The following is a 26,251-nucleotide window of genomic DNA, read 5'->3' as shown; positions in this document are numbered from 1 at the left end:
GGATTTACAGTAAAAAAAAGAAAAAAAAAGAAAAGTAGAAGCCTGGTGCGTTTCAAGGGTGCTTTGTGAAAAAGCGTCTGTATTCAACGCCCTGGGAATTACAACAGGCCTGGTTTGATTTCTTTTAAACAACACTGCGCCTTACATATGAATGCAGTAATCAGCAACCAGTATTTATCATTTATACAGAGATATAAATAACCCAACTTCTCTGTGTGCCATTTAGAACTAGACAACGAACACACATTTTCACACACATTTTCAGAAATCAGCTGCTTGAAATGGGATTGATGTACTGTACACATTGTGATCTCTCTTCAGGTGATCAGCTTGAATTGAAGGTAGACGTTACCGAGGCTGCTTTCATATTGTGTTAATAACTGCCGCATGTTTTTTCCCAGTCTGCTATTTACTGAGCCCTTCAATAACTTCCGAGTGAATGTTCCCAGAATAAGGACAATAAGAGAGCACTGTCAAAACACACTTTAGCCTTCAGCCTACACTTTATTACAGTGTAGGCTGACACACAATATGAGATACTGTACTGTCGTTTTCAAAGTCATTAAAGTGGAATTTGGAAGACCAATAAGGCCGTTTTATGGTTGTGCGTAGAATCAACAGCGTACCCCCGCAGACCCCTCTGCGTCTACGCCGGACCCTACGCTGTAGCCTGACGTGCACCTCTCGAAAAAATGTAACTACACGTCGCAGCAACGCACATCGCTCGGCCGTTGGCTGATAGGCATGGTAGGGTTGCATTTCCCTCGAGTCATTTCCTGATTCTCCTTCTCCATAAACAACATGAAATCAAGGAGAGGGTTAACTTTTCCTGCTACAGATTTCCCACCGTGGTCAGAAAACACAGGGGAGACACTTTGTTTCTCTCATTATGACTCTAGAGTCGGTACTCGCTCCGGAGCTAATCGTCGTCAGTCTCTCACTTCTCTTCGCTCTATCACCCACTCCCCCCACACACACACACACACACACATGCCTGCTCGACGCACACACCGGCGCACAAGTACAAACATCAGGCCACTTACGTAGGCTACAGCGAAAGCTCTGCACGGAGCCTCCGCAGAACTGTAAAACAGGCTATAGAGACAGAGCGCATTCATGTCCCGCCCCCACTGGAGGAGAAAACAACTCTTCGCTCTCCATTAACTTGTATTGTGTAAAGGTTCCTCAATTCTGTCTGCTAGCAAACAGGAAAAGTAAAAAAAAAAAAAAAAGAATGTTTTTTTTTTCGCTACCCAAAATTTGTAGGCTGATACAATCGGAGCCCCTAAAGGGACATGGGGATTTTTTTTTCTTCTCTCGTTCGCACTAGATACTTTCCCGAGCTCACTAGAAGGTATCCAATCTGAGTAGCAGTCAGAATGGCTGCCGAGGAGGAGGTATTCATCTTCCTGGAAACGCAACCAAATGTACCCGATAGTGGCATCAACAAACTTACAGATGATAAGCCATGCTGTGGATGTGAAATATTAACCACATAACGTTAGCAGTACTCCGTTAGCATAATTTTGCTAGCCTTAGATTGGTTTCTCGTGTGCACCAGAAAGTACCCTGTCGCACAAGAAAAATAATAATCCCACATGTCCCTTTAGGGGCTCTGTAGATATACAATATGAGATACTGTCAGACAAAGTTGTTGTTGTTGTTGTGAACTTCAAAGTCATAAAGGTTTGGAAGTCCTATTCAGATCTTTTAACTGAATGGTGCAGTGCATTATCTTGTCGTTACTACACAATTGTTGCTCAACACAGTGGTCTTCTGATCACGGCATGTCAACAACGAGCATGCCCCCGGACCCCCCTAGCAATCGCAATTTGTTTGGACCTCGGCCTTTTAAAAACCCTGCGTACGGCCCTGCTCTCCGGCACTGCATCTGCACCCTGTCTACATACTCTGCATATGTGAGAGACTGTCAGTCTGTGTGTGTTGGAGAGATCAATATGAAAGAGAGCGTGTGTGTGTGTGTGTGTGTGTGTGTGTGTGTGTGTGTGTGTGTGCGCGTGTGTGTGCGCGCCTGTCTGTTTGTGTGCTTGATGTTTTGCCAGGCGAGTGTGTGTGTGTGTGTGTGTGTGTGTGTGTGTGTGTGTGTGTGTGTGTGTGTGTGTGTGTGTGTGTGTGTGTGTGTTTTCAGGCGGGATCCTGTTTGTGCTCAGGTTTCTTGGTAAGCGTGGCGCCGTAGCCAAACATGGCATCATCAGTCTGACGCTCTCCGTCTGACAAGCTGTTGAAGGCTGATATCTGTTTAATGTATGCATGTAATGCATTCATTTAGCTCTTCACAGAAATACATACTCACATCTGGGACCTATTTCTCTCTCTCTCTCTCTCTCTCTCTCTCTCTCTCTCTCTCTCTCTCTCTATCTCTCTCCATCTCGTTGCCTCTTGCTTTTCCGCGGAAATGCAGCAGCATGTTTCTGATAGGATTTGGAATGTGGTTATGATGAACAGACGGAGCTACACTGATACTTGTCCATGATAAGACCTTTGAAATATGTTCTGATAGAAGGCTGGCATTTTTACTTGCTTATGTTGTATCTTATCAGTGGTGGCATGAACATCAATTTGCAGGTCGCGCAGGAAAGGAAGGAATTCTAGAGTTTTGCATTCATATTCTTTCTGAGCCGATAAAAATGGATTTTCAAAACATTTGTTAAACCTCATATGTGAGGTTAGATGGGGCTACAGCTCCACCAGGAATAACAATAGCCCCACCAAGAAATGATCTGACATTTGACAGACACAATCCTGTCTACTTTCTTTTATTCGGCTTCTGTTTCCCACTTGCTCCAGTCGAAACCGGTCCAATAGCACCCCAAATTGCTGTTGCAACCTTTTATGCAATGGAATCACCTCCGCGAGTTCATGTTCGTCACTCACGTCACACAATATGTTTTATCTTTAGCACACTTATTTTACTTATTGCTTAGGTACCCATTACGGCGTAATAGAAATGCATCGTTGCATCCTATTTTGTATTTAATTGTTCTCCAGCTGTCTTCATCATTCTGGAACCAGAACACAGCAAATGCAGAGGATGACACATTTTCACTCCTTCCACCTAAAGAGAGGCAAACGTAATTTCTGATGTTTCTATATTTTTTATTTTTTTTAGGGCCCGAGCACGTTTTTGGTTGGTATAATTCCCCCCACCTTAAAGTGCGATGGAATTTTCATGTAACAACACGCCATTTTAGGCCCTTTACAGGTATGGGACTTTCTGAAACTCCTCCTAGAGGATTCAACAGATCCTGCTCAAAATGGGTCAGCAGCATGTCAAGACATCCACGTTGCGTGGCGTGGATGTGGAATGGCGGCCATTATGTGCGTTTCGCCATAACACAGGTAGCTGTTGTAACTTCACATGCTGGATAAGAGTCCAGACCTGGAGACATCTACATGCCGATATTAAGTCATGTTCATAGCTCCACCTGCTGGCAACAGGAAGTCAGCTTTATGTGACAAACATCATCCGATTTCCCTGACATTTTTTCATGGTGTGTTCTACACATGATATACAGCAACATCATGTACGGATAATTAGTGCGTGTTCTCTAGGAAGTGTTACAGGCAACCGTCATCCCGCCAGTACCACCAACGTGCTGAGGGGACCCTTTCATTGCTGCTTGCAGCTTTAATTATTTTCCAATTTATTTTTAAGATTATGTTTTGGCATTTTAGTCAGTTTAGGACATGAAAGGGGAGAGAGAGGGGCAACTACATGCAGCAAAGGGCCGCAGGTCCAAACCGAACCCACGCCCGCTGCAGCGAGGACTGAGCCTCTGTACATGGGGCGCACGCTCTACCAGGTGAGCAACCCAGACACCCCAGTGTACCTTTTTTCAAGTCAGGCTACATAACATGGGTAGGGTAGGAATTTGGCGTAAACAGCATTACTAATCTTGGAACCTATTTTTAGTAGAGTTCCCAGAACTCCTGCTCCATTGATTTTCCGCTCCAGTGAGAGAGACTGAGGGGGAAATGATACAAAGTTGAAGTTCTTTTTTTAAAACCCTAAAAGATTCGGGGCTTTTGAGAAAAACATTCAGGGTTGGAGCCCCAGAAGCCACCACATCGCTCCGCCCCTGAGGACAATGCCTGGGGACCAAGTCCAGTTCTGAGGACCGCACTGCTCTATGACAAAGACATGAGAAAACCCACACAACCTGGAACTCCACACAGAAAAGCCTCTTCACACTTGCTCATTATTCGTTGACAGAACGATGCACTGATGTCATACAAACTGGATAAAGTATATCGAATCAGAGTGAAACCACCTTATCATGTCTGTGCTCTCATGATTAGTGACGGAGCTTAGTGTAGCATGTCCTTTTAAATCCCACCAGAAGGGAATTAACCTGTTTAAATTAATAACCGTTGCTTCCTGCCCGCCCACATGCTTTTTGATTCATATTTCACACCCTCACCAGCCTTTGTTCTTCTAGCTGGAGAGACATGCACAGGGGGAAATACTTTAGCCTCAAAATGTCAGTCGATGCTCCTTCCTCACCAGCTGCTGCTTAGTAACACACAACGGTGCTGTTGTATTTTTATCCTCCTCCCCTCTTTGCGTTGTCTTCTCCTGTCTCCTCTTATTTTTTGTTTTAAATGTTTTATTTTGTGCCAGGGAGATGGATTTCCTTTGTCTTTACACTGCTGCTTTGTTCAAGCTCATACTGGCAATGCCTCTTTCACTCCCTGCAGCTCGTTGCGTCGTGTTGTCTGTTTCGGTTTCATTTTACGGTGCCGACTGTGTCTAGAGTTGCCTCCTTTGACTCTTTGTTCCCTCAAATAACGTTTTGGAAAGCAGGGTGTGAGGAGGCTTCAGATTTTAAGCAGATTCACCTTGTTCCTCATGGCCTGAATAATATTCAACAATCAAATAACAAATCCACACAACCAAACGCAAAAGTGCTTTTGGATTAAGCTAGAAGCGTGTTGGGTGGAGAGAGGTGTAAAGCCTGATTGATGATATGGTTCTGCATTGTTCTCATGAGCCATACGTACATATAGCTATGAAAAGTGAAGCATTTTAATTCGTAAGCATTCCACGTATTTGTTTGCTGTATGCACCGCAATGACCGCTGCTGTATAAGAACACTGTGGGCCACAAAGGCAGGAGGTCGGGGTGGGTTGGTGGGTCAACAACACAGGGCTTTCATGTTGGGGAGCGGAGTTCGCTGGGCTTTTATCGAGCTGATATCGGCCAGTCTGAATCCGGCAATACTGTCAAGGTAGCCTATATCCACGACGTTCAACTCGGATGTCCATCACCTTCCGCTTTCTTTGTGTTGGCGTTCTAGCTCTGTTCAATTTATGAGTGACTACAACCTTTGAACGTACACATGTTTGTCACAGTGGCTCCGTCTGGAGCTTAAAACCGCCTGTAACAATTGTGATTGAAATGCCAATAAACCAGAGCACGTGTTTCTCCCATCCCAGAATGCTGTGTGGACTAGCCAGATCCTCCTCAGCAGCACTGTGGAGGAAGGTCTGGCAATGTGAGACTACTGTCAAGGATAATCTGAGATAAGACATTCAACATTTATGCTATTAACCTGGTAGCATTTCATTGAATGAAGTCTACAGCACACACAGCTAGCCACACATAGTCTGATTTACACCTTACAATGATACTAAAATACTACTAAAAAATAGTTCTTTTGCTGGTACTTCTCTCTCTCATCATCTTAGTAACTTCAACGTCTCCTTCCCTGATTGGATAGCTGTGCCTCTCTCTGAGCCTGCTCCTCTCCATTAGCTGACCACTCATCCTGACACTTACTCTGAATCACGTACTTGTTGGACACTTTACTGCTCCCTCCCTCACTCATTTTCTCCCTCTTACATCTCCAGCTCCACTCCAACTCTGACAAGGGTGATGGTTCTGTGAGCTACATCCTGTCTGGCGAGGGGGCCGGGTCTATCTTCCTCATTGACGAAACAACGGGCGACATCCACGCAGCAAAGAGCCTGGACCGTGAGAGGAAGTCCCAGTATGTCCTACATGCAAGGGCCATTGACCGGCAGACCAACCGCTCCCTGGAGGCAGAGTCAGAGTTCATCATCAAGGTCCAGGATGTTAATGACAATGCTCCAACATTCCCTGATGGACCGTTTTTAGCATCTGTGCCTGAGATATCTGATGTTGGTAAGCCAGGAGCCTTACATGCTTCTTTTTTCTGATAACAGACAATGAGTTAGTGGGAACACAAAGGTGTAACTCAGGGGGGTCACACCTTTGAAAAAAGGTCAAATATCTTGACTGTATTATTGCATGTCTTATTTAGTCTTCTCACTTACAGTTTGGTCCACATAAAGCCCTAAAAAAGTTACTTAGTTACTTCGACATCAGAGAATTTAACAAATCAAGCTAAACAATGATTACCTTTTTAAAAGCAGTCTTCTACTGCGCTGTCGTCATCGGGTAAAGCCCGCCTCAACGGTTGTGATTGGTGCCTCGATTTGGAAAAATTGGAAATGGGCTCTTGGCCAGACTGACTTGCAGAGCAAATCTCAAATTTGCCGGAAGTTCGTGAGGGTTTTCCCAGGCTACAATTGATATGCAGGCCGGATCAAAACTTGTAAAGGGCCCGGATTTGGCCCCCGAGCCTTGAGTTTGACACACGTGGTGTAACTAATAATTAACAATGGCCCCGTCAAGTGTTCTTGTAAGCCGTGATAATGAGTCGGCATGCACAGTATCAAATACCAGGAATTGACTCAACTAATAACAATAATTTGGATTTTTCTGGCCCCTTTTAAGGGATTGAAAATAAGAAAAAGGTGTTGCACCCTCTGGCATCATATGCTATCTCTATTTATTCTGACAACGTTTCGAGCATCATTGGGGTAAAAAAAAAACATTGATATTACCACAACCTATCTTCAACACTATGTACAAAGATTTCAATTTCATATATTGAAATGTTTAAAAATACATTTATATTGAAAGAATTCTAATAGATATATAGCAAAGGTTAAACCATCAGTTCTAAATGAACATCATCAACTTTGACTAAACATCCAATACATAATCCCATAATTTAGGGCGCATTATAAAAACACTTTAAATCATAGTCAATATTTAATCCACATGGGGTTTAACCAGTGGATCCAATAATGTTCCCTCCTAGAAAGTAATACATCTAAATTACCTCCTTTTGGGGGGAGGGTCGCCTGTTCAATCCCAATATATCCGAAAGACGAAATAGGGTGGTTGAATTGAAGAAAATGTGTTGCTACTGGGTCATTTATATTCCTATATCTAATAGTGCTTCTGTGTTCAGAAAAAGCCTTTTAATAGTGGTGGGTGGATCGATCCAAATATCGATAATATTGATACCAACGTTGGTATTGATATTGATCAATACCAGTTCAAGATCAATACTTTAGTTTCAGTTTCTCTCCAGTGTGCACTGCTGCGGTTTCATCACAGAGGCGACCTGGCTGTCTTTGTCTGTGTAAGTGCCGTTGCGTTAAAGTGGTCAAGTCCTGTCGCAGCTCGGAGCAGTGTGATTTGATGTTGTACCGCCACGTGACTCAGCGGCGCCAAGCAAACAAGCAAGCAAGCAGCCAGGCATGGCGGCGGCCAGCAGCGCACACACACAAGCAGCACAGAGACGGAGCAGAAGAACGGCAGAGAGGAAGAGGAGCGCCGTCTGGCTATATTTTCAGGCCGAAAATGAAACAACGGCAAGCTGTATAATTTGTAAAAAGGCTGAAAGATACAGTGGTAACATAACAAATTTTTACAATGACATGAAAATTCTGTCCTTGCTTGCCTTCTCCAGGTAGGGTCAGTTTTTGTTCCTACCCTCACCTATGGTCATGAAGGCTGGGTCATGACCGAAAGAACAAGATCCAGGGTATAAGCGGCCGAAATGGGTTTCCTCAGGAGGGTAGCTGGCGTCTCCCTTAGAGATAGGGTGAGAAGCTCAGTTATCCGTGAGGAGCTCGGAGTAGAGCCGCTGCTCCTTTGCGTCGAAAGGAGCCAGTTGAGGTGGTTCGGGCATCTGGTAAGGATGCCCCCTGGGCGCCTCCCTAGGGAGGTGTTCCAGGCACGTCCAGCTGGGAGGAGGCCTCGGGGAAGACCCAGGACTAGGTGGAGGGATTATATCTCTAACCTGGCCTGGGAATGCCTCGGGATCCCCCAGTCGGAGCTGGTTAATGTGGCCCGGGAAAGGGAAGTTTGGGGTCCCCTGCTGGAGCTGCTACCCCCGCGACCCGACCCCGGATAAGCGGATGAAGATGGATGGATGGATGGATGGTTTTAACTTATCAATAATCCAAATGTAAAATCACAAAAACACTTAGGCTAAAGTTCATGAAAATTCCTCCTCCTTAATTATTAAAAGGTATCGGTATCAGCGACATTGGCCCTGTATTCACTTTGTCACTTGATCAATACCACAATTGCAGTATCGCACACCACTACCTTTTTAAGGGATTACTTCATGTGGTCGGGGCTGCCACAGTGAAGGCTCCGTCCCCGAAGGACCAGAGGTTCTGGGACAGGGTGGAGGATTGGGGGAGGTCTGATAGGTACTAGGGGTGTGAATCTTCACTGGTCTCAAAATTCAATTCGATTAGGATTATCCTGTCAACGATTCGATACAATTCGATATCCCGATGCATCACGATGTGCCACGATGTGCCACTTCCTCATATGTATTAGATATTGCTACACATGGTTTTCCTCAACAAATTCAAGCAGTCAGGCATGTATGAACTCCCGTTTTTATTGCATCTGCTCTTAAAAAAGACACTGATTGAATGTGGCGGAGTCTGAACACAACAGACACAAGGCAATGGTCGGCTGTGGTCTGTCACTGCATCGATGCAGAATCGTCGATGACTGCATCGCGATGCATCGATGCAATGATGAATTTCAACACCCCTAATACTGTAGGTACCTGGGGGTTAGGGCAGGGATTAATTTGTAGGTTAACGGAAGGCATTTCATTGGTTCTTTCCAAACGGACCGCGAGACAGTGATTGGTGAGCGTTTTTACAGGATTGCAGAAGCTACAGATGACGAATCTTTTCAGAGCCCATGAGTTATTTATTGCTGTCGGGGTGTAAAGTCCATTTCAAACATTATTTTAAAAAAGTGTACATTGGAAAGAGTTACCAACCTTGCCTGTAAGGCATCAGTAATAGAAATACAATAATGTACTGTCTGTAATATGTAACTTTTTATTACTGACAGGGCATTTTTATAATATAAAGTACACTTGGAAGTAAGAGTGAAGGATCTAACTAGGGATAGACTGATTATGGATATCTTGGCTTAAAGAGTTTAATTTTTACTGTAAATGAATATCGGTTCCAAATATCGGCTATTGGTTTCATTAACTACTAATAATCAGTATCGATATCGGCCTTGATAAACTAGTATTGGTCGATCCCTAATACATAGGATCATGTATGAGCAGTGCGAAACATAGACACTGTCCATTAGTTTTCTATGTATGCATATATATATGGTGTGTGTGTGAATGGTTACAGTAGTATAGTGTTAGTACAGAGATGTATCTCAGTTTTCTCACAACTTGTCTCATGATTATGTTCCACAAAAAACAAAAACACGATAATTAAATTGTTGGTTATTTACAAAGATAATGCATTAGTTTGGTAAGGTTTAAAACCCTCCAGGGATGTTATTTTAACATTACCTGAACATTTGGCGCTGCCTTTGCCATGAGAACAAACACACCGCAGGTATATGAAGATGAATGAGATGGATAAAAGCTTTGGCTTTTCCTGTCTGCTGCTACATGGCCAGGCTAATGGGCTGTGGCTCTTTACACGAGCACTGCTGACAACACACACTGTGTTTTACTGCAGATCGTAGTAAACATTTAGAGTGTCACATTTACAGAGAAACAAGATATTTTCATACTGTTATGGCTTGGTTTCCATTGCAGATTCTAATTAGAGCCTAGTGCACCGACAGTGACAGTAACATTATGTTTAGTGTTTGGGCTTGCTTGGGATCGAATGTGTGTAACAAGAGCTACAGATTAGATGTTAAGACCAGAGCCACGTTTAATGCAGTTGATTTAATGAAAGCTATAATGCCATGTCAAGGAACGACAATAGAGGTTTAGATTAAGTACAAACAGTATACTTGCTTTTCGACAAAATAATCTTAACTCAAGGCGGATTTACTAGCTTTTTCCATGGCTTTAAACCGCATATCATGATCTTTATCAGCAGATGGATTTTGCTTGATTGTTATGGAGAAGAAGTATGGAACTGTGAAAGCGATTATGATCCATAGATCAAACTGGCCACAATAATGAGACATTTTTGCCATGAGATTTTTTTTTTTTAAACTACAAGTTCCAAGGTAAAGTATTGCTATATATAGCATATATATATATATATATATATATATATTGCTATAGGTAAGTAGTAATAAAAGTATTAAAAATGTGTCCATTTAGAACTGGTCAGAATTCACGAACACTTCCTCCCTTTATGTCTTTGTGGTGGTCAGTGCTTTCTACTATTGACCATCTGATCACTTATTATTTGTTCCCTTCCCTCTGCAGGAACGTCAGTTCTGCAAGTGACAGCCTCAGATGCAGATGATCCGACGTACGGAAACAGCGCCAAGATAGTTTACAGCATCCTGGAGGGACAGCCCTACTTCTCTGTGGACCCCAAGACAGGTACAAACTGCTTCTGGCTTCACTTTAAACACATTTTACCCACTGCCCAGGGGCGGGGCTCGAAGGGGGGCACAGGCCCCCACCTGGATTTTCATTTATTTTATTTTTTTTAAGTGGCAGACTGAGCCTTTACACAATGTGTATTGTATTCGGATATACGATTTGTTTAAAATGAAAACAAGTGAAACTAATAATGAATGTGATATGTTATTTAGCAGAATTACATTATGTTGTTCTATACTATATCTATCTAATATTTCCTATATTTCTAAGCACATTTTCTATGCTGTATTCTGATAAAATGCCCCCTCCCCCGACTGATTATTGGTCCCCCCCCTTTGCCACCCCAATTAAAAAATCCTGGAATCGCCCCCGCTGCTGCCCAAGAAAAGTTTAAACAAAGGTAGCTATGGATCACCTTGCACATGGAGTGCTGTAATCAAGCTAATGATGCCAAAATCCAAGGACGGCACTGTGGTTTTTACTTTGTTGTCTGAGTCCATTAACTGTTTAGGACAGCTGGAATGAACCTTTTCGCATAGTGTTTGATGATGCAGCCGGTGAGTTCCTGTGAACTGCTTTCAGCAGCGCAGCCAGGTCTTTAAGGGGACGTTCAAACGACGGCCTCCACCATGCTCCATAATATTCATACATTACTTAAAAAAAGTTTTAAATGGTTTCAAAACAGTGTCCTGACTTAACTTTGACATAATACCAGTCTGTGATCCACTCAACATCCTCTGATCTTATCTATTAGTCAAAATAATTCATCATTTCAGCTTCTTCTTTTTTACTCAAAAATGAGGTACGATGTCATCTAAACAAAAACGTAGGAAAAAGTGACAAAAAAGCGCAAACAAGTTCATGGTCGACAGGAAGACAACGCAAGGCTCAAGTTTGTATTTTTAACATTCTTCCCATAATACATACATGAGTAGATCAGTGACTGAAATATAAAGATAGCCATCCAGCACAATGATATGTAGTTTACAAAGCCTTGGATCAGGGTGAGTCTATATCTTGTAATCTACAGTATATTTCAGAATTATTTTATTCCTGTTGCTCCTTCCATAGGAAACTGGATTTGCACGTGTCATACTTACTGTTCTGCCTCATCAGGGGACTGCTTTCCACTTCTACTCTCCTCAAATTGAATGATATGCTACAGTTTGACACACTGCAGTTTTTAATCCACACACAGTGGGACGTGTAAGGATAAGGAAGCATTACACATCTTTTAATTAAAGATGAAATTGATATATTTTCCTACTGTTATCAATAATGGCCTTTGAGTGTTACTTTGTCCAAATGATTTGCAACGCAGCGGAGAACTTGACATGTCGGAGCAGAAAGAATTTAGAAAAGAGGCTCTGTATGAAACAACCCCCTCCGTCTCTGTCTGTCCCACACAAAAGCTTTCCCAGACATGACAATGTGTCCATTATAGACATGAGAGAATAAAAAAAGCCTTGTAGAGTCAGTGTACAGAGAGTATCAAAGTGTCTTCAGTAAGAGTGCTTTTCAAAGCATATTCCACTCAATGTGAATGGAATTAGCTAGAGAAAGGAACAAGGTTTCAGTACACAAGCTACACTGTGTGTGTGTGTGTGTGTGTGTGTGTGTGTGTGTGTGTGTGTGTGTGTGTGTGTGTGTGTGTGTGTGTGTGTGTGTGTGTGTGCGCACGTGTGTGTGTGTGTGTGTGTGTGTGTGTGTGTGTGTGTGTTTCCTACAAAGACAATGAGACAGCCTTAAAGTGAATCCATTTATTTTTAAGTTTTGCAGAATTTCATTTATATTAAAGCAGCACTTATTGGATTTCCAATTGATGCTTCTGGCATAATAGATTATGATAAATAATATAACACCTTCACTCTCAGAATGGAATCTGTAGTTTGTGGAATTTTCTGTGGAAATTTGTTGCTGTACCAATGTCACAGCAGCCCCTCTTCCTTAGTCTAGATCGACAGCGTTTCATTTCTGGGATTGCTCCGTTGCCGCCGGAAATTCCACCGAATGTCCCTCACCTTCTGTTTTCTTTGTGTTGGCATTCTAAACTCCATTCAATTTATGAGGACTATGGTTAACTGCTTTTAGCTTATCACAGCCCAAGACGATTGTGATTGGACTAGCCAGACCCTCCTCCGCAGCGCTGTGGAGGAAGGTCTGGCAATGCGAAACTAACTCTCCCCTGACTTGAATAGGTATGCTAAGTATGCCCAGGGTAACTTGACAAGTCAACCTCGAGTATGACGAGTATGATCACTTGGCAAAAAAATAATAAGCCTTTTTGACAGAAGACATTTTGACACGTGACAGTAGGAATAGCACAGGTGTAAATATTAAAAAGAAATTATGACTGAATTCCATTTTGCTGCTCAGTTCCTGAGTCCTGGTATTGTGAATGCTGGCACGCTGTCATGGCTTACTGGGGCACTTGAATACAACAGGGCGATTGTTAATGTTATTACTGTATAGTCACATGTTTGCTGTTCTGGTATTATCTGGGGAGCATTAGTGCACCTAGGGCTGGGTACCAAATTCAATACTTTTTAGGCACCCACTGAATTGCCTCCTTAGTATCGAGTATCGAAAAATGCCTCGTCGTTAAATACCCAATTTCAATACCTAAGGAGTAAATCGCATCAGCGTCAGTGAGCCAATAAGCACGCAGCATGCTTCTACCGAGATCTAATAATGCTTGTGATTGGCTGTCTAACGTTACACGTCGTAGAAACACGCAGGAAAAACTCTTCATTACACACAGATTTGTGCCATAATGTTGTAATATGTTTTTGTTAAAATGGATTTCAGGAACCGGTATCAAAGTCACAGTATTAGTATTGGTACCAGTATCGGAAATTTTTGAACGATACCCAGCCCTAAGTGCACCTACTCATAACCTCCCTCTAACTAACTCTCCCTGTCTAGAGCTGAAGATCTTTGCCCAAACCCGACGGGTCATTTTACACGGGCTCGGGCTTGCTCTCCGGGTTGCGCGGTAAATGAGCGGTCAGGTGATGCGTTTCGATTAGCGCGAAAATGGATGCTGAGGAGGTGAGACGGAGGCTGGCCTCTGGAGGAATTATTTTATTTCTTTGTTCCAACTTCCAAGTGGCCTATAGCATACGTTAGTCATGAATAAATTATGTTAAAAAATTTTTTTTATAAATGACTCATTCTTGAGAAAAGGCAGAAGAGCTGATATAATTGATATAATGTCGGGCTGTAATGTTTGTAAAAGCTGTCAATCAAAATGTACTTGTCGGGCTCGGGGCCTTGTCGGGCCTAACATTTAAGGCCCGATTACAGCTCTATCCCTGTCTAGCTCTAAACATTGGCACAAAATGCAAATAAATAGCCCCAATTTGGAGCTTTGTAACTTATTATCTGTAGCTTTTAGTAGATAATCCTCATATGCAGTTTATTTCTAGTAAAGCAGCAACAAAACATTTACTTTCATTATTTCTGCCAGAAGGAAAATCCCTTAAAAAAATACCCATCCCTGGGCCTATAGTGCCTGTTAGAAGGCATAACCTGTGTAAACAAGTCCTACTGATTGTTGCTGTTCTGTATTTGTCACTGCAGCTGTGCTGGGACAGTCATCTGCAGGAATATGAAAAATATAGCACCTGGCAACACAGTGCACACAGAAAATACAAGGTTCATAGAATCAGCTTTATCTTTATTGACCAAGTATGAGTACACATACAGTGGAAACCCCCTACAATGACCACGGTTTCAGTAATCAACCGCTTACATGGATCAAAAAGCTTGGTGCAGAATCATTCCTATACAAATGCTGTATGAATATTTAGTTTATAGTAATCAAGTAGACAGCTTACAGTGTTCATATTGGGTCTTTGGATACATGACAACATTTTAAACTATGGTATTCTATTTACTTGACTCCCATGATACATATTTTATGAATATGTTTGTTTTCAAACTCTGCTACCAGTTCGGCATTGATATTCTACAGTTTCTTTTTTTAACCAAAATGTAGAAATGCACAGTAATTTTGACAGCACAATACTGTTTTAAGCTACAGTACGGTAAGCACATTTTATATACAGTACTGTATTACAGTGTATTTGAATAATACACAGTACAGTCATTTAAAAAGGGTTGTACTTGTTGTTTTATGAATTTAGTTCTTAGAGTGTGGATATTTCCCCTGCTGGGAGGGTAGATAATGGAAAAGCTCAGCCTGAATGGGCACAGCACTGGCTGTCTTCCCCTTTTCTCGCCACAAACATGTCTGCCTTCCTCTACCTTGTTTCCTAATACACCATATTCTCCAATGTCCCTCTGCTCTTCCCTCATCCTCCTCCCAATATTCTCTTTGCTCTGCTGTATCCTTGTCAGCAGAGGATTGCTTCTCACCTGGAGGGATTTTGTGATTTGCTGTCTTTTTTGAAGAACTTGTGCTATTTCTGGGGGGGGAGAGGAGGGTAGAATCCATTAGGAGTCCAAGGCAAAGTCAGACACAGTTAATGTCCTCATCTAGGTGGTCTATAGAGACTCCCAGTAGGCAAGGTCAGCCGCGAGAGCACGTGCACACGAGTGTTCAGAGAGCCAGATAACCTCCCTCACATACACAGGTACAACAGTGAAGCACTGGCCTTGCAATTTATTGTCAGCTTCACCTCCATTAATCTCTTTCAGTTTGAATACAATTGATCAAATATGAAACTAGACCGCAGATAGAAGATGCTGCTTCATAATCTGTATCTGTCGCTAGACTTTTCTAACCATTTTTCTCTCTCTTCTTGTACACCTTCCTCAATGTGTGTGTGTGTGTGTGTGTGTGTGTGTGTGTGTGTGTGCGTGTGTGTGCGTGTGTGTGTGTGTGTGTGTGTGTGTGAAAAAGTATGCTTAGAACGGTTTTGCTTCAGTTTCTTTGTTAAACCATTTGCATCCAAACTGCTGTTTTAGTATTTCTGTTTTAGTATTTCTGTATTTCATGTGTTAATCATGAAAGCTGAGTGACCTTGCAAAGAGCACAGGATGTATCCCTGAGGGCAGAACTCATAATGTGGAGGAGACGCCGGGCCTGACCAGAGATAAGAAGAAAAGCTACTGATTGCTTAACTTAACTTAACTTGACTCCCAACTCTTTTAAAAAGACACTGTTGTGAACAGTCTTCATTGATTTTGTCCATTCTTTGATAAATAATTATCCTGTGTGTGTTTGCGTGTGTGTGTGTGTGTGTGTGTGTGTGTGTGCGTGCGCGTGTGCGTGTGCGTGCGTTCCAGCGGCTGAATGCTAACATGCTGTTTAACATGGTGCAGAGTGCTCAGGCTGGCAGGTGGCTGGATTAATGAAATGTCAACACAGAACCTTGGTGTCAAAACAGCGGAATTCAGATAGTTGCAAATGAATGGACATCTTTATAGCCATCTGCTGTAAAACATTGCATGTACTGTACAGTTTAGGCCAAACCCTTGTGGGATTTTGTTCAGGACGTTATTGAGATTGCCTTGTGACTAGGGGACTCCACACTCAAGATCACTGCTGTACGCCATTAAAAAACGACCATGCGGCCAGCTTGCTGAGATCGTAGTATGTAAATGAACTTCGGTGCATGCCCCCCAGTGACACGTGAGGTCAGGAAATGGTCAAGCCAATCAGAGGCCACAAATGATATCAATGGATTCACTGAGTCTGTGGTAGATTTAATTTTATGTAACTAATTATGTAACTGTACCCAAAACTACAGTTACGTAATTCCACAACCAGAAACTATGCATTACAGGAACCATCTGGGATGCCATAAACACACGCACTGCTGCCCACAAATAGGACTGCAGTCAAAATTATAAAGCTGCGGACTACGATGTGAGAAGAGCAGTAAAGGAGGCAAAATGGGAGTAAGGGAAGAAAGTGGAGCTACAATTCCAAGAGTGGGAAACCTCAGAAGCATGTGGCAAGGTCTAAGAACTATAACCGATTACAAGCCCACCCCCTCCTCCTTGTCAAGTGCGTATAGGCCATTGGCAGCCAACAAGCACAAACAGCTGAAGCAGAGGTGAACGGATGGGTGGGTGTAATGACCCCTCCCACTCTGGTGGCTCTGGCTATTTTTCCGGCACGTGTTTAGGAGGCAGTCTGAGTGGCAGATGCATGGGCGTAAATTTCATCCAACAGTTGGGTGGGACAATAAGAGCAATTTTTGAAGGGGACACAGATAATACATACAAAATAGTACAGTTGTAGAGAATATGTGTTGTTGTGGAACTCCAGTAAGTAGGCTGGCAAACTATTATATTCACTTTAAAAATCTGATGAAGTGATTCTTTTCTCTAACACAGATGACGCTGAACTGAGAACTGAACCCCCTAGCAAGCAAGCAAGCTAACTAACTAGCTAGCCAGTCGGCTCAATTTCTGTAACCAGTGAAAGGATGTTAATGGAATTAGCAAGCTAGCTAACTAACTATCCAACAAGCTATTAAACAAGCTACCAAACAAGCTAATTTTATAATCGCTAACTTAGAGGATTCATGGAAAAATCTTTTGTCATGACTAATTTATTAATGAAACAGCATCATCTGTGTTAGAGAAAACATTCACTTCATCCAACCTTTAAAGTGAATAAAATAGCCTTAATGGAGTTTCACAGCTAACATTAGTGAAATTTGTTCTCTCCCACCCTGCGCTGTCTCTCTTAAAGGTACACTGTGTAGTGTTTTAAGTATTTTATTAGCTAAAAATCAATGTCTTCATTCATAAATATGTCCTCATTGGTGTAAAATGACCTCTGCCAATGATCTGACTTATCCTCGTAAGTGAAGAATTTCTTATCTGTATTTACATTGCACGGGCAAGTCCAATGTCCGCAATTTTGAAAAACTATAATCACTGAGAGGGACATAAAGCACTAGCCTACCGGTCTAGCTAATCCACGATGCGTTTTCGTTCAGAGCCAGCGTCACGTGACTGAGACCAGCTGAAACGGAGAAGGAGATCAGTGAGAGGCGCTTGTCACAGCCCCGGCAACTTTGAAATCCTGCACTGCACTTTAGTTCATAACGGAGGATCATACTTACGCCGAGCCGCAGGAGAAGGAATCCTCGTCGCCAAAAAAGCGAATATTGGAAGACTTCTTGGTACATAACAGCTACTGTAGTTGCAACACGCATTTGAAAAAGCGAGGCGCTAGAGGGCACTATTCGTTTCAATGCAAAATACAATTTCACCGCTAGATGGGAGAAATTCCTACACAGTGTACCTTTAACAGCGCCGCTCCCACAAGTACATTCAAAAATCTCATCAAAATCATCCTTCGTGGAGCAGAGTTTGTCTTAGTGACCATACGGACATTGGAGTGTAATTCGAGCAAAGAGAGGGAATCTGTTGTGCTTAAATCATTAACGATGGGATGCTACTCCCTCTCGCAGCAACATTTCGTCCTAAGGACAATTGGATTTTTTATATTAAAATCTTGCCCACGGCAGCTTTAAAATTCAACATAGGACTCTCACCTGCTCTTCATCTTGAGCAATATGATTAGCATGACAGTTCCCCTTTTATGCTATACACACACACACACACACACACACACACACACACACACACACACACACGGAGAGAGACAGGAAATTAATTCTAGGCTTTGGCCACCCACTCAACAGCCAGTCTGTCCCGGAGGCTAGCTGCTGAATGCTGAAGGCTTGTTTAACAAGAGTCGGTTGACAGATGAACTTAGTGGTGCAGGCAGGTGGGAGCCCAAGACAACATGTTTGCTGGAATTTACCTGACATCAGTGGGAGAAGAGGGGAGGCGATGGAGGAAGGGGAAGTAAGAAGAGAGAGGAAGAGGTGTGGGGCAGGAACCTGTGATGGGAGAAGAGGAATGGAATAGAAAAGGAGGAGACAGGGTGAAGGAGGAGTGGGCGAGACTTTTGCAATCTATTTTAGGGGACTGTACTAAAATAGCTTGGGTGGGGAGCTGAGCTCAACCTTATGTTTCACTTTGTAAAAACAAAACACAAACAAGACCTTCCCCAGATTTATTTCTCTCTTTTCTGGACACTACTAAATAATTCAGTTCACTGATTACTAAATGTGCATTAATGCTGGGGTAAGGCAATTTATTTTTTTCGCGTCGTTAGACAAACATTCAATAATAATCGTTCAGCATTTTGTAATTCAAGTGGTCTGAGAGAAAGCCAGAATTCTGTACCTCCTCTTGGCTCTGTTTTCAGGCTTTAGAAAATTTGGCCCGCGATGAGAGACTTTGGCCAATCAAAGGTCATTTCAGAGAGAGAGCATTCCTATTGGCTGTTCTACACATGCAACTGAGAGGGAAAGATGGGGTCTCACTCTACTTGAAATACTTGAAGTACTTGAATTGGCAGCTGCCACAGCAGTAGATATTTGGTGAAGCAATATATGTATTTTTGGACTGTGTGTGTGTGAGCAGATTTGAGAATATAAAGCGGACTGTCGTGTCTTTGTTTGTGCAGCGAGAACTCACGGTGGCAGTGAGTCCTACAGTAACAGGCGTATTAATCGCTTGCTTTGACCACCGCAATTATAAAGTTATTTAGGTAGGTTAAAATAGTTGCTTTCGTTGTAGTCTCGCTTTGCCAGACCCTGTGTTGCTGTGTAGTCCTCATAAATCCACACAAAGAAAGCTGAAGGTAACGGACATCCGGACGAAAAACTGGGACATCCTGTGGAATTTCCGGGCCGGTAACGGAGCGTTCCCGGAAGTGGAACGTCGTGGATACACCATAAACTACTTTTGTTGTAAAATAATGTTGCTTTAAAGCATGGATTTAATTATCGGAGGTAACGTTATAAGTGTCATACGTTAGTATGAAAAACGTACACAATTTGAGTTGCAACGCGGATCATGTAGGATATCCGCTCGTGTTTGTTTACTCCAGGGAAATGAATGATTGTTTGGTTGTAATGTTGGTATATCCAGCATCTGGCTCAGAAACACACAAGATGAAATACACAGCAGAGGTATTATTTTCCAAATAGACGGCGGTAGCCTGCTGCAGACGGCTGCCTCTAGAGGCATTCTATGGAAAGCCAAAAGGGTCACAATTCTCACTGCGTTTTGAACGCCGTTTTTGGGGCCACCTGCCGTTTAATAAACGCCACCACACGTCTATTAAACACCACCAGGTGTCTAGTAAACGTCACCAGGCGTGTGACGTCACCAGGCGTTTAATAAACGCCACCAGATGCTTATTAGACACCTGGTGGCATTTTGATAATCAACTCCGCCCTGTGGTTTTCACAGCCAATAGATTTGAACTCTAATCACCCAATCAGTAAAGAAGAAGGTCAGGCCACACTAATCAAGCACGGCTCTCCTTTGCAGCTTGTTTGAGTAGCCTAAAGAAAATAGTATTCACATTGGGTGTTATTTTAGTTTTTATTTCTACACATCATTATATGTTGAAATATGTAACATTGACTGCATCACCATCTAGCCAGTAAGTTATAGTGCAACAAACGCTGTCTGCCTAAATTTTGAAAACTGTAGCCACACTTGTGTCCACTTTACTGGCATTTCAGTGTTAAACTGCAAAGGCGACGTAGCTTTCACTCCGTCTGCAGTGCAGTGTGTGTGTGTGTGTGTGTGTGTGTGTGTGTGTGTATGTGTGTGTGTGTATGTGTGTGTGTGTACGCTAAACCCCGCTCTCTGACACAGGCAAGGAGGACAGAGAAGCTCAGGTACCGAAATTTGGCACGGATTGATTTAACGCGAATTAGTCCATCCCCATACACTGGAGTACGTCAAGAGTACAGATGCCCATCAATACGCTGTTGCAGGATAGGTGAATGACACCAAGATATGGCACTTGAAGAAAAACAAATGTATGTAATAACAGGACATGCAAGTCATCAATTATCAACCGTGTTATTTTGGTGGTGGTTAAGTCTAGATTGATCATGCTAGTAATGTTAACCAGCAAGTTGTTCGTTAAGGGCTAACGGCTGGTTAACATTACGGAGTTAAATCAAAAACTATTTGTTCCACGTATTCTCTTGTGTGTATCGCGTATCCGTCTCTTCTAGTTATTGTGGTTGATATGACGTAGGTCCCCTAGCTTTGACCAGACACAAAAATGGTGACAGTAAAGCACTGTGACGTCGCGTGGACCAGAAACTTTGCACAAAGGACTACTTGGACCCTAGTGCTGCTGAATTCTTGATGTTATTTAATAAATCTCATTTTTTATATCTGTCATGCTTTTGTGTTTGTCAGGACATTTTTCAGCTTGACATTTTTAGTAATGCGTGGAATAAATATAAATTAAAATGCTTATAATGATTTATTATTACAACTTAATGTCCAATTGAGTCAAGATCATAAACCATAGTATTTGAATGTGTTCAGGGATCTGACACCTGCTGTTCCTGTGTCAAGGTAACTCTCCTGAAAGGTGACATGTTTTTAAATCCCACCTAGTGATGTGATAAGTCAAATGAAGTATGACACGTGTGTTTCATTTAGTTGCTATATGTAGTGCGCTGGTGGGTGTTGTTTGCATAAAGATATGAAAGTAGATGGAAAGAATTCATATATCTAGCCATCTTCGGGTCAACTCAGCTTACTGGAATTAAAATAAATGGTGATAGTGCCTTGTGCTGCCATTATAATCCTAATTTAGTTTTTATTGAGATATAACTACTTTTTTTTTAACTGACTGTATGCAAGACAGCTGTGACTGTCTAAAATTGTACCAAATGAGCATTTTGTTGTTTGTAAATAAATAAGCCAAACTGCTATTTAGATTGTATTGTTGCATGTACTTTACAGAAACTATTAATCCTTTTTGTCAATAAGATTTTCAGAGTTTTCTGGTAGGCTACTCTTTGGTACTTAGTAGTTAAATTAAGAGTATATTGCAAATATCACCATATCTGAAACCATTTTAACAACAGATCCAGATAAAATGTACAATAAAAGGCAAATGTGATGCCATTAGGTGTGACAGCGTTTAGTCAGTTTTTAGTGTGACAGTGCTTATTCAATTTAAGCAGGTAATAATGAAAATAGCTCCTCTCCACTCTTTTTGATTATTGGGATTGATTAAATAAAGTATGAGCAGCCAGTGCCTACTGATGCCTGGCAATACAAAACTAACAAATACTACAAAGTTGTGCATTTTCTTGTGCTTGACAAACAAGCTGCAAAGGAGAGCCGTGCTTGATTAGTGTGGCCTGACCTTCTTCTTTACTGATTGGGTGATTAGAGTTCAAATCTATTGGCTGTGAAAACCACAGGGCGGAGTTGATTATCAAAATGCCACCAGGTGTCTAATAAGCATCTGGTGGCGTTTATTAAACGCCTGGTGACGTCACACGCCTGGTGACGTTTACTAGACACCTGGTGGTGTTTAATAGACGTGTGGTGGCGCCAAAAACGGCGTTCAAAACGTTGTGAGAATTGTGACGAATTATTGAATTACTGCGACCCTTTTGGCTTTCCATAGGGTGCTGCGTCAGAAACGTGCAGGTCGCCGCATTCAAAGACAGATAACCGGACACGAGTGCCGTAGGTTGCGTGGCCCGTAAAACAGCGCAGGTGTCGTAACCAGTAACCACACCAAATTGCACTCAACATTGTGAGCAAATCTTGCAGCCTTGTTAGCTCGGCTGGACAACGGAGTTCAGGTTTATTGCGAGAAGAGACCGAGCCGTACATTTTGCTGTGGATACGTGGGACACACCACAACATTTCAGTTATCTTGTAAAGTGTGTGAAGACCACATGCATGCTGATGCTCGATGAACTGATCATATCAATGTTCCAGACTGTAAATAGCCTGAGTCCACATGTTTTATTAAACATCAGCAAAAAGAACTAGTTGGCAATGCGTTATGCTGACCTTCCATATTACGACACGCAACTTCACTGCAGTTCTGCTGTCGGTGTCTGTGGAGAGATAATGTTCAATCACTAATAACCATGTAGATCTGACTCTATTTGTTTGTCCTATTAGTTACTAGGAAAATCAAGCCCTGACGCAGGGAAGTAATTGTTGTCCTCACATGGTATTCGGCAAAACGCACCTTTATGACCCATGGCGCAAAGCCTTCTTTTTTATGTAACTTTATAAAAATAAAAAAGATAATATATTTAGGTGGATGAAAATAAAAAAATTAAAAGGCTCTACCCTCCCTTGGGTATGAAGTAAAAACTCATAACCGTCCTCTATATATTTCTTGTTTTCTCTCATAGCTTATTTAATCAGGGGATACAAAAAGACTCCAAGCAGGTGCATCGACTCGGTGTCTCTCTCTCTTTGAATAAAACAATGACACCCCATGAATATTGTTGTTATAAGCTGCACCAAACAGCCATTCTTTCTTGCGCTTATCTGTGCCATGCTGATATCATACAGTCATTTCCTGTTTGTGCAGCTCTCTGGTGGCCTTGGAACGGAGGCGCCGGCTCGGTGCCTTCATGCTTGTATGAGCACATGAATTATCAGGAGAGAAAATGATGGCTAACCTTGGCTTTTCTGAAGTGGAGAGAATCACAGGATGAAAGCCAAACATTCAGAGTGACAAAACGGCTGTGTGCGTGTATGCGTACGTGTGTGCGTGCGTGCGTGTGTGTAGGGGGACCCTTTTAGTATAAAGTACCTCTTTTTTTTTTCTCTTCCTCGCTCTTGCCGTCCTTCTGCTCTTTGCTGGAAGAAAACAGACATATTGTGCAATATACTGGTCCGTCCTCCTCCTCTGTAGATGCAGTGTTGAGCTTAGAAAAATCAAAGATGGAAAGTTGGTAAGTTCTAAAGTCAAGTACTTAAGTAGAATGTTAATGTACTTTATATTTCCGTAGCTATTATTGTGCCTTTTTACTCCAATAGTGTCCAACAAAATGTGATAAGCTCATCGAGTACAACATTTCTTTTAATTCAGCTTCCCAACATTACATAATAGGTCAAAGCAAAGTAGTTTAGTCGTCTAAGCACCACCTGGAACAGATACAACAATTTGTCAATTTAACAGGGGCCCTTCTGCATAATGAGTATGTTTACCTCTGATAAGATTACCATAAAGCCATGCTAATCAATTTTTTTTTTTTTTATTATTATTTCAAATGACTATGTTGCTTGTATTGACAAGTCTTACGTTTCCGGGCTCTCTGTGTGTTGCCGTTCTCAAAATCTCTTTCCTACGGGAAGCAAAAACCTTCGAGCTAGCAAGCTGAACACACTGAAAATGGAAAGTTTTGAAGAATAATTGGACGGTGTAACAAGGCAGGCCCGCTTGGTTCTTTCTGTGAATGATATATATGGTATATAGTTACAAAGAATATGTTTATGGCATTTACTCTCCAACTGGGACGGTGTGGGACCGATATGAAAGGATTGTTGTAGCACAACACACGGCGATACACTAGTAAGAGTTTAACCATGTTTTTACCATATTTTTATTATATAAAGTCCAGGTGGTGGGGAGATTTGATTGATTTTCCTTGAATGGGCAGTCTTCAAAGAAAATCTGAGCTCCTACGGAAAGAGAAAGATGGCAGAAAGAAAGCCTTCCACTAGATGCTTTTGCTGCACATCCCTTTTCATAGGCACACTATGCTATCAGGCAAGACCAGGGACGAAACCTGGTCATGGATAAGGTATTTACACCTCACCCACACACTCGAGCACTCATGTCTAGTCTGTTTCACTCATGGTCTTTCACTCCTACGGGCCTTGCTGTCAAAACTGACACACGCACACGCGCACACACACACACACACACACACACACACACACACACAGGATTGCAGTAAATAAGCTAAATTGAAAGAAAGAATGCTGGACCTCACTCATTTCTAAACCATGGCCTAAGGCCCTGGCCACCGGTTAAATCCCTCTTCTACCAATCAGTGGTTTAGGTTGCCAAATACATTTATTTATTTAGGACATGCACACATCTACTCTACTTTTTAATGCTGGATAGTGTTAATACATAATAATGCATTTTTTTAATTGTGATATCGTGCGAGTAGAATCGGAATCTGCTACGTCAGTTAAATGTAACATGTGGCATGTTTTGAACGGGCACTGAACTTGTTATTACAACTCCAATTACATGTGACTGTAATATACTCTGGACTATGTGACAGAATTTAACAGTTTATGTCTAGCTTGACCATGTGCAGAAACCACATCAATGAAAGTTAATCTCAGCACTGCAGTCCTGTCCCCTCAGTACAGTATGGAGGATCAAACTGCTCAGTCTGCCATATTTACTGAAAAGAAACCTTCTAAATGTTGGCTATAGGGGCAAACATTTCGAGAAAAAAAAAAGCGCCAAGAATGTCGTAAAAAAAGCGACAAAAACTAGTATGGCCAAAATTTATTATGAACCTATATCGATGCTCGGACCGGATCAAAGTTTGCGAGGGGCCGGATTTGGGCCGCGGGCCTTGAGTTGGACACAAGTGGTAGAGTTACTAAAGTTGACAGAAGGTGTTCGAGAAGAGTTTCATACGATGGCTATTGAACTGACAAACACTTCATTTGAAGCATACTACTGGTTTACAGGGCAACACACCCCAGCGACGTCTGACATGTAATAACACCTGTACCCATTGATTTATATATATATATATATATATATATATATATATATATATATATATATATATATATATATATATATATATATGTAGTGTAAGCCCACTCAGCAGCTGCATGCTGAAAGTAGTCATCACATGCCAGTGTGCTGCTACCTAACGTTGGCTCTTTCTTTATTTGCTTGTGTTGTGTCTATTGTAGCTCTTAGGGCCCCCGTACTAAGAAGTAAGGACAGATAAATAACTGTTTGAATGAAGCTGCAATACTTTATTGTTGTGGCAACGGAAACAAGTTGTAAACAACACATTAGAATTTATCTTTTGAGTTGCTATGGTGAACTTGTTTGCCAACAGTTGCTTGTTTACACATCCATCTGTTACGGAGTAACATTATTATTCATTTGGTGTCACGTGTGTGGCCAAGTTCGATACCACCCACCCACGCTTATATCCATATATTAGAGTATATATTTAGTGTATGATTTGGCGTGCAGTATACTGTAAATTATGTACACACTAATATGATTATATAGTGATAGAATTAATACAATGCAATGTAATATAGTGTTATATTTGTTACAACTACATACTTTTGCTAATAATCATTTGATCACACCCAGCCTTCTGTTTCTTGACTACTTCCTGTTACACTCTACACAAAATATCCTTGATTATTCATTTTATTTTTCTCGTATCACTAGCAGTGGCCTAAATTTCATGAAAAAATAACCAGGTGAAAAGAAGCTGAAGGATCACTGTAAAAATGTGATACTAAAGACTAGTGCAGACGATAGCTTGAGCTTGAATGCAGAAACATCAGTTGAACCCTAATAAGTATGCTGAGCTTCCCTCCCCTTTGCTTTCTGATCTGTCTCTCTCTCCGAGCTAAAGCAGAGAAAAAGTATCCTCTTATCTGCCCTCTATTACTCTCATGTGTCTGTGTGCGAGGGGTTACAGTGAAAAATGATACGAGGGCATGCAGAAGAAAGCTGCATTTATAAT

The 26,251-nt window shown here is 41.9% G+C and overlaps 1 protein-coding gene across 1 annotated transcript in view; it reads left to right on the top strand.

Moving 5' to 3' along the window:
* LOC144526312 (cadherin-18-like) overlaps positions 1-26,251 on the top strand; it is an 87,290-nt gene that overhangs the window by 20,522 nt on the left and 40,517 nt on the right. Inside the window, exons 2-3 of the mRNA XM_078263720.1 lie at positions 5,872-6,166; positions 10,575-10,694. Of these exons, the coding sequence (XP_078119846.1) occupies positions 5,872-6,166; positions 10,575-10,694 (415 nt within the window). The remainder of the gene's footprint in view (positions 1-5,871; positions 6,167-10,574; positions 10,695-26,251) is intronic.

Source organism: Sander vitreus, chromosome 12 (assembly GCF_031162955.1).
Source record: "Sander vitreus isolate 19-12246 chromosome 12, sanVit1, whole genome shotgun sequence".
In the NCBI taxonomy this organism is placed as follows: Eukaryota; Metazoa; Chordata; class Actinopteri; order Perciformes; family Percidae; genus Sander; species Sander vitreus.
Note: the sequence above shows the minus strand (reverse complement) of the source record. Positions and strands in the feature narration are given on the sequence as shown.